Here is a 9,968-nt window from a genome sequence, read left to right on the forward strand (position 1 = left end):
ATTTACTTTTTTTCACTTTCATTTTCGTTCATTTTACTTAGATGATGCAATAATAAAATAATTAATAATTTCAAAATTATTTACAAATATTTGAATCAAGAATATTTTAATAAAAATAAAACTATTTTATAACAAAACAAAGCAGTGGCAGGATATCTAGTTTGAAAGTAACTTCTCTAAAAATATCAGTCAAATGCTCTCCAGAAAGTTGACCTTAAATAGCTGGAATTGCAGAATTCACTTCTCTTACGATGCTAAATGTGTTATCGCAGCCTTTCAAACATCGTAAGAGCATTTTTTCATTCTTCCCTTTATATGTGCGAGTGCTGTGGCCCATACGAATGGACTGGTAAATAGATGTGCAAAGGGTATTAAAGAAACAATTCATTAGTTGTACATTAAACTGCTAATCAATAAAGCTGCATTAAACTATTAGAGCTGCAGACACTCTTCTTCAAGCTCACATCTCTGGGCAAATTATGCCTTGCACTCCCCGCACTCCTCACCCACCATACAAAGCAGCTCCTCACAAAGCCTCTGAATGGGGCCCCTGAATTTAATTAAAGTCGGGGCTGATTTGGAAAATGTCTAACACATCAGCGCACTGCCTGGGAGATGCCACATCTCTTTATTAAGGCAGAGTCTTATCTTTTTTTATAGGCAGGAGCCAAGGCCGTACGCAGTATGCAAGGCCCCATCTGAGGCCGTCATCTAGATACCGGTGCCAAGGAATCGAGGGAGAGAAATGAATGAAGTTCCAACGAAAGTGGCACAAGCTTTTTATTATTCCGGAGGGAGAGCTTTTATGCTGTCCATAATTTGCTGCTTCATAGCCGTCCTGCTCACATCTTCATTTGCGGACCAAAAGAATAATTATCTTAGAAGATGGATGGGTTATAAAATTGTTTATAGTGTATCTCTTCTGTTCATATTTTGTTAGAACATTTTCATAAAACGATGTCTCTCGAATCTAGGCCCGAACGCTGACGCTTAAATAACTAAATGACCCCTTTGGTGGTTGTTTGGCACAGTTTAGCTCTTACTAGCGGTCATTTCTCTAAATAGCCGTATCCTTTTTCTCCTCTCTCTAAATCTGTGAATGCAGTACCCTGGCCTGTTTCGCTGCGCCACAGTCCTGCGAATTCACGTGCCAGGTTACAGGATCTTCACACTGATGCCAATTAAAGCGCAAGAGGTCACTGAGTCCGTGCACTGCTGGTTGCTATTGCCGTTCACATCCTACTCGCACATGAGGATCACATGAGAGCCACTATCTGTAGATGTTCCTGACCTCTGAACACTAACCCTGTGTTTTCCTTCTATCCCTCTTCCACAGCAGGCCTGGCCGTCTGGTACTCAACAGATTCTCCTTCCGCCGGCTTGGCAGCAGCTCACACACACCTCCATTCAACACGCCACCGTCATCCCCGACTCCATGACCAGCTCGCAGCCTCTGGCCAACTGGAGGTGAGAAAATACCATGCCGTCGCCGCTAAAGAGGACTAGCATTTATTTTTATGTCAGAATGCTTTTTTCTGTTGTAAACTGTCACTCCAAACCTGTATGCATTCTGTGGAAGAATGTTGGGTCCAAAATTGTTTGTGTTCCACAGAATGCATACAGGTTCAGAAAAAATGTTGTTGTTGTTGTTGTTGGATTATCCCTTTAATATGCTCAAAACTGTTGTAAGTAGACCATTTGGACAAATTTTGTGTAGGTTGATTTCCCAGCAAAGTGTTAATGCTGTTGCTTTGGGGTGCTTTCAAAACGTAGCTTTTTTTCTGTATCCTGGCCCATGGACATTTGTCTCGACCAATGTGAGTTTGAGGGCAAGACAATCATTTCGTCTGGCCATTGGCAGATGAGGAGTGTTTGAGAAACCATTATTGTTTTTGCAATAGATTGCAACAGTACCCTCCCAATTCTTGGTTCCAGAAGTATTTTTCCCATTCTTTTTTTTTCGCATAGGGATTTATAAAAAGGTCTTTGTTTGGGAGTAATACGCTATGAACTAAACCAACCAGATATCAAGTGAATCACAACATTGTAAACTTTGAAGCAAAAAGTTCTTTAAATTAAAAGAATGTAGGCTGATGGCTTCACCGAAGGCATTTAGCCTCAAATAACAACCTCTTAGCTCACAGTAGGTCCTGTCTTTAAAGGTTTATAAGTTATCACTCAAAATCTGTTCCCCTGTGGAGAAAATGAATGAGATTTTTACTTCTGGAAGCAACTGTTTCACTCAGAAGCTTTCATCTTTAGTTTGTTTTATTTAGTTAGACAGATCTGGTATAATTTCATCATGTTTAATACTGACTCCATTAGCATTTTAAAATCAATTATATCCTCACAAAATATACTTATACCATGCTAATTATAAACGGGTCATGTGGAACTCAGCCGATCTATTTAAAGATACCATGACTGGTGATCCATATATTTCACGGCAGTTTGGTACCGCAACACTGGGTTTTAATAATCTCCTAGATTATGAACTAAGCAGATTGAATTATCTAGGTTGCTTAGTCTGCAAATGCACCTACAAAGCCACCATGCATTTAAATAATTCATTTTGAATGAAGGAACAGAATATTTTAAATCTGATACTCATTATATTCTTGATATGTTTAGAATTCTTGTTGGTTTTTGTAATAGAACAGTGAGTCTCTGGCTAGGACAGGGTATTGGAGTCAGGTCGTGCTGTCCTGCATGAGATGAACGTATTACAGATGAACGTGTGCTGATATCTGCAGATCATCACATCAGTGCCTTAAGCTCAGCCCGGAGGGCTTGGTAGTCCGAAACTAGGCTGGTTGGAGAAGTGTCGCACTTTTACTGCAGAGTGGGATTTCTCCTCTGAGATCTAATTCTGTTCTCTTCTCCTCTGGCGTTTACTTCAGTCACTGCTGCCCTCTCTGGCCATATGATGCATTGCATTCATTCTTCATTTAGATCCGTGGTCTCAAACTCAATTCCTGGAGCTCAGCTCTGCAGAGTTCAGCTCCAAACTGCTCCAAATCACATCTGCTCAGAAGTTTCTAGTGATCCTGAAGACCTTGATTACCTGGATCGGGTGTGTTTGATTAGGGTTGGAGCACAATGAATGTTGATAATAATCAGATGTGTTTCTTGAGCACCAAATCAGCATATTAGAGTGATTTATAAGTCATAAGTCCATGTGACACGGAAGACTGGAGTAATGATGATGAATATAAACAGGAATATTTTATGTATAAAAATATGTTATAATAGAAAACTGTTTTTTTTTTTTTATTTAATTTTTTTTTTTTAATATTCCGTAATTTGACTGTTTTACTGTCTGTAATGAAGAGTAATGTGAGCAGTCTTTAAAGGGCATGCTTTAATTACTCTTGTTTTGATTCAGGAATTCACATCCCCATGGCAGCCATTACAATCCCATTATGCAACAGCCAGCCTTACTGGCAGGTCACGTCGCCCTGCCATCCCAGCAACCTCTCAATGTGGGTGTTGCTCATGTCATGAGACAGCCATCAAGCTCCTCCTCCAAAAAGAACAAGCAGCACCAGATGAACAACAGGTCAGACAACCCTTACTTAATAAAAATGTTTTTACCATTGTGAAGTGATGCCATCAGGTGGTCATATTCATGTTTTCTGTGAGTGCCATGGTATAATATGGTAACATAAATTAAATGTTCTTAGGAACCTGTCAGCATACGACGTGTCCTCCACCCAGCCGGTGACGTCACCTCAACGCTCCAAACGGGTGAAGGAGAATACCCCTCCTCGGTGCGCCGTGGTTCAAAACGGCTCGTCCTCAACCTCCGGCCCATCACAGACCTGCGGAGGTGGTGGAGGAGGAGGGTGGGGAGGCGAGCAGGCATGTAGCACCACTCGAGACCACCACGGTCAACACAACCCACCGCGCCAAACCATCGTCATCCCTGACACCCCCAGCCCAGCCGTCAGCATCATCACCATCAGCAGCGACACGGATGAAGAGGACGACCTGAAACAGCCCAGTAACACCAGGTCAGAATATTGGGACAAGCGTTTTATTTAGTACACCCCTCTGTAATGTGACATCATTTTTGAGTGAAAGTGGGAAGTAATGTAGGATGGGACTTCTGTCCATCAGGATTTGATTGGATTGTGTTTATGTTAGGATATTGCTTAATATTTTTCTATCTGTGTGGGCTTGGTTATGTCAGGTTCATTTCTGAAGCAGAGAAAGTTATTACATTTTGACGAAATATTATAAAAACAATTTGTTTTCCGTGGAATAACTGATGAATCATGCGCAATAAGACCAGGGGCATTTATTGAGTAGATAAATAGGGTCAATTTGGACTTTTAAATGGCTATTTGGCTCAGGGAAAATACTGGATTATGCCTTGAAAATGACTTTGGTGTTCTGGGGAGCTGAAGGTTTTACCTGACAAATGTGACATTGTAAATATTACCACCAAAGGGGTAAATATTACTATATTGTGCATACACTGTAAAAAAGATAAGAATTTTAACTATCTAAGACTATGGTCAAACCTATGTATTGTTTAATGGTACATTACATTAGTGTAAACAGTTAATACCTGTAATAAATCTAATGGGAAATAATGTAAAATACTGTTAAACTTTCAGATTTTCCCAGAATTCCCTGTTACGTTTTTTTCTTATTAGTTATGTACATTATTAAGTTCTGGCTGCCGTTTGATACCATATCATTCCTTTTTTTCTTTTCGGTGTATTATATTGTTTTTTCCCCAATGAATCGCCTTCTTTTTTGTAAATATTTACTTTTATAATGATAGGACTGATCAGAGCTGACAGGAAGCAAATTGGGAGAGGGATGGGGGGTGGGATTAAAAAAGGTCCTTGAGCTGGGATTCGAACTCGGGACGCCCGTGGCACAGCACTGCCTATAAAGCTTTTGGCATAAAAATGAATAGCCTTTCTAACTTTCCTGTTTTGCCTTCTCAACAGACGTCATCCAAACAGAGGAAGAATGTCATCAGCTGTGTGACGGTCCATGACTCCCCTGACTCTGACTCCAGCAATACCAGCCCGTACGCTGTGGAGTCCCGACCTAATGGCCCCAATGCCAACGGCTACGACTCCAAAGGCGCTGTCCTGGACAACTACAGCAACGGAAACCCCCGCACCATCATCATCCCACCACTAAAGAGCCAGGCCAGCGAGAATCTGGGAGAGTGTGACAGACTCCTGCCTGGTGAGACAGGGGAAGGGCTGATAAGATGACAGAGAAAGAGGGACACCTGGACGAGCCTGAATCAAGCATCAATTTAAAGTGACAATTCACTGACAGCCTCTGATATGCAGCGTAGATTTATTTAGTAGATTTATGTAGCATTTCAAAATCCATGGGAAATAAAAACAGCTTAGAGAAGTAACTGAAAGAAGTCAGTTGTGGTAAATATTTTCAGAAGATATTTTATGACAATGCAAGCTTAAGTGTAATGAACAGTACTGTTTTTTTTAAAACATTATTATGCAGATTGATGGAATACTAATTAATTCTATTTGGTTAGTCACAGTATACTACTGGTTAACTAGAGTTTGTATAAGCTCTGCAAACAAATTATTTCATATCTGTTTTATCCCTCTGTGATCTTTTTCTTGTCACATCATAAATACATATCCATCTATCTAGCTGTCTATCTATCCATAATATCCAGCATCGGTCTGTCCCCACATTATCAATATTACCAAAATTATTTCCTTTTTTTTTTTATTTTTTCAAACACAATACAATAATTTTTTTAACAATTTTAAAATATTTTCTAAATATTCCCAACATATTCTAATATATATTTTTTAATTCCAACAGACATGGTGAACCACCAGAACGCCACCTACAAGTTCAAAACCTCCAATGGGGGCTTGTCTGGCAACAACCACTCTTTGGGAGGCGTGGCTGGAGGTGTGTCATACAGGCAGCAACGCACAGGGCCACACCCCTTTCAGCAGCAGCCTCTAAATCTTAGCCAGGTACTTCAGTTGAGCATTTCAAACCTGTTTCTTGGTTCCTTTATTTATCCACAAAAGTAATATGGTGATATCCCCTCATTTAGGCCCAGCAGCACATGGCAGTTGAGCGCAGCGGAGGTCACCGGCGCCAGCAGGCTTACATCACCCCCACTATGGCCACCCAAGCTCAGTACTCCTTCCACAACAGCCCCACCCACACAGCTAACGTTCATCCCCACCTGGCTGCTCCTCATCTGCCCGGGCAGCCACACCTCTATACCTACACTGCCCCCACGGCCCTGGGCTCCACCGGTACGGTGGCCCACCTGGTCGGGTCGCAGGGTTCGGCCCGTCACGCGGTCCAGCACGCTAGCTACCCGCCAGGCATCGTCCACCAGGTGCCTGTTAGCATGGGCCACCGTGTGCTGCCCTCGCCCACTCTGCACCACGGCCAGTACCAGGCCCAATTCGCGCACCAGACCTACATCAGTGCTTCTCCTGCCTCCACTGTCTACACTGGATACCCGCTGAGCCCCACCAAGATGAACCAGTACCCTTACCTCTAAAGCTGAAACACTGGAGCCCAGCCAATCGCTGCTTACTATTTCTACCCTTATCCCACCTAGAGACAGAGAGACATGCTGAAGCCTATCGACCCTTAACCCCATCCCCTTGTTCCTTTCATGCTTAAACTTGAAGACAATGAAGACGCCGATGGATAGAGGAAGTGTACACTCGGAGGGAACGGAAGGGTACTGAGGAGTCTTTTTTTGTTTTTGTTTTTTTTTTTTAAGATGAGTTCGCCTTCTCAAAAGGGCCAGTTAACGTTTTATTTTGTGATCTGGAGGTTTTGTTTCTTTTATAACAGAAGAAGGAGATTTTGCTTTCGTAGTTTCTTTTACAACAAGGTCTCATCAACAGGCCGTTTGGGAGAGACAGAGTTTAATTCAAGGGAGATTTTATTTGCTTTTCCCTTTCTTGAATTCATTCACCGACTGTTGAGCCGAGGTCACGACCTGGATGTTTTAAATTCTTAGGAGAATTTTTTTTTGGATAAGGTGAAATACGGATATCTGCTGCTCTTCAAAGAAAAAAAAACATAACGATGGCCTTGAACTGTCTTAAACGTTTCCAAATTACATGCGGCGAGCGGTATCGTGCATATTCCGCCGCGATCTCCGACAAAAAACACCTGGAGGAATCTTCTGGAAATAGGACGACAAAACTTTCTAGTGTATTTATAGACTTTTCTTTGTTTGTGTTCACATTTAGAAAAGAAAATGCGTTTGTCATACCGTAGAACATTAGCTGGGCCCCTCTTTGTAGAATGTAGCAGTCTGCACCCGTTGATTTCATGAAGAACCTTTCTGATACCAATAGATTCTTGTTTTTCCTCTTTTAATGTGATTGCACAAAGTGGTTACAATAACATAGGCATGTTCAACACGGTAGTCGGTTGTGCGTTTGCGTGCATGTGTGCGCTCAGCGCATCTGTGCGACATATTCCTCCACAGTCTTAGGTTTATCATTGTTACCTCGTAGTGCCTTACATATATTACGACAGTTTACTTGGCTGGAAACCCTCTAGAACCAGATGCTAGTCAGAGAGTTGGCTCCTAGGTTGAACATCTTCATTCGAGCTGTTTCGTGTTTTTTTTTAATTTCCAGGTATAAGCGTTAGCCCTAAACGTTATTTAAATGCTTCTCGTTTAGTGTGCATGAAGTCTTCTACATTTAAAGATAAAGATACTTGCCTGGGGTAACGAACCAAAGTCGTCATTTAAAGATAAGTAACTTTTGTTCTAGATAGTGGATATAATTATATATAGCGTATTTACTGTACATATGCATTTTAGTACTTGCAATCAATGCAACATCACTGATTTAGGCTACATATTTCATAAAAGGGAGATTAAATGTATATCTGATGGGAAAAGCCAAGTATCGTTCAATTGGTTTGAGATCGGGCCGCACTATTTGTCTAAAATTCAAATACCAGGTAAAAAAAAAAAATACCAGGTTTGAGGAGGTTGTCTGTTTACGGAAGGCTTGACTTGGTTTAGAAACCTGGGAGGGTTTGAGAAGGAGAGTCTTGTTAGGAGTAGGAGGTGCTTGTGGATTTTGATAGGAACTGCTGGGAAAGCAAGAGGGCAAATTCCACATTTTTATGAGAATAGCATGTTGGCTTTGAGCACGTTGGTAGATGCCGAAGGAAGCCGTGCAGTACGACTGCACACCATACTCTGATTTAAGCGCTCGTTCGAGGTTCTACGAAGATCTGTGGGGTTTTTATTCTCACGTACACTCCGGGGTTCGAACTGCCCCTGGTTGCATGAGGATGTCTGCAACAACATGCACCGGAAAACAATACTGGCTTTGTATTTTTCACTATTTGTCTTACCGTAGGAATCACTTATGCTACAGGTGTCAGTCAGTACAGAGATAACAAAAGTGTAGAAAACTGTGGGCCAATGCTTGTCTTTTTTTGCTGCTTATTTAACATTGATATGCTAGCCAATCATTTACACAGTGTCCTAACCATGTGCTCTGCAATAACGCTATTAAAAAAAAAACAAGAAAAATTTATATCAGATACCTTTCAAATGTTTTGGGTAAATTAAATGTTTCTTTTTGTAAAGAAATGAATACTTTTGTTAAGTAAAGATGCATTAAATTGACCAAAAGTGGCAATAAAGACACACAGAGATCATGATGAAAGACATTTGTATTTCAGATAAATGCTGTTCTTTTGAACATTCTATTTATCAAAGAATCTCGGATAAAAAAGTTTTTTTCAGTTTCCACAAAAATATTAAGCAGAAATAATAAATTAATGTTTCTTAAGCACCAAAGCATCATGATAGAATGACTTCTGAAGGATTGTGTGACATTGAAGATTAGAATAATAATGCTGAAAATTCAGCTTTGCATCAGAGGAATAAATTACATTTAAAGGTAGAAAACCATTATTTAATATTGCAATGAGATTTCACAATATTACTGTATTACACGTGAATCTTTTAAGAGACTATAAATTACCTCATAAACATTATTAAAATAATTATCTAAGAATGGAAGTAATACAAATAAAATAATCAAATGTTTCAAATTTATAAAAAAGCAAAGAAAACACTTTTTTTGTTGTTGTATTTGCAGTGACTGGACGTTTTCGATTAGCTGCGATTCTGATCGAATGATTCCGATTTTTTTTTTTATGCACCTGGTTAGGACACGGTGTTTTGTTTTATTTTTTCATTTGTATGTCTTCTGATGGGCACATGCTTATGGAGTATCAAATATATCCTATTCTGCCCTCATGTCATGCCACAGAACTTGCATTTGAAGTAGTTTTTACTTTGAGATGTTTCTGTTTCATTGTTTTTAATTGTCTAGGTATGTTGTGTTCTCGTAGAGAGTGTTGCAATAATTTTTGTGGATTAATTTCTTTGTCATATGTCAAGCATCATTTGTTTGATTTCTGGTGGTCGGGATGTAACTGTGATGTTTAGTATTCATATGTGGACCCTCGTCTGGTAGGAAGCACAGACTTTGTGCTCGGCCAAGACCTGACACCAGTTATGTTGTACCCAAGCCTTTGGTTTGCTAGCTTGTCAGCTTGATTCATAAAGCTGTATGTTATGACTTAGGATGCCAATAGATTTTTGTTGTTGTTGTCAAATATTTGTTTAAGCTTAAGTTGGATGTTCGTTGAAGCACACAGTTGAGAAAGGCTCCTTCGACTTTAGTCGCATAAAACATTCCATTCCCGGAAGGAGCCGTTTCTGACGGCACTGATCTGTAGTCTCCAGTCTCTCTCACCTCACAGGGACCGGCCTGAATGACCAAATCTGGACTCCGCTGACATTTAAGGACTTTTTGTTCTTCCCACCAAAGAATTTCAGCATGTCATTAATGCACAGACGTGTCCCTTGCTGTAATGGAGAAGACAGAAGTGAGTTTCACTGACATTTGGAAAATGAAAAACTTAAAAAACAAAAA

At 40.4% G+C, this 9,968-nt stretch overlaps 1 protein-coding gene across 1 annotated transcript in view; it reads left to right on the plus strand.

The window, feature by feature from the left end:
- Positions 1–8,821, plus strand: part of LOC122362983 (homeodomain-interacting protein kinase 2-like) — a 13,742-nt gene extending 4,921 nt beyond the window's left edge. The window contains exons 9-15 of the mRNA XM_043264819.1: positions 1,337–1,467; positions 3,386–3,559; positions 3,684–4,013; position 4,558; positions 4,965–5,211; positions 5,830–5,990; positions 6,074–8,821. Of these exons, the coding sequence (XP_043120754.1) occupies positions 1,337–1,467; positions 3,386–3,559; positions 3,684–4,013; position 4,558; positions 4,965–5,211; positions 5,830–5,990; positions 6,074–6,535 (1,506 nt within the window). The 3' untranslated portion in view covers positions 6,536–8,821. The remainder of the gene's footprint in view (positions 1–1,336; positions 1,468–3,385; positions 3,560–3,683; positions 4,014–4,557; positions 4,559–4,964; positions 5,212–5,829; positions 5,991–6,073) is intronic.
- Positions 8,822–9,968: the final 1,147 nt, after the last annotated feature.

Source organism: Puntigrus tetrazona, chromosome 18 (assembly GCF_018831695.1).
Source record: "Puntigrus tetrazona isolate hp1 chromosome 18, ASM1883169v1, whole genome shotgun sequence".
Classification (NCBI taxonomy): Eukaryota; Metazoa; Chordata; class Actinopteri; order Cypriniformes; family Cyprinidae; genus Puntigrus; species Puntigrus tetrazona.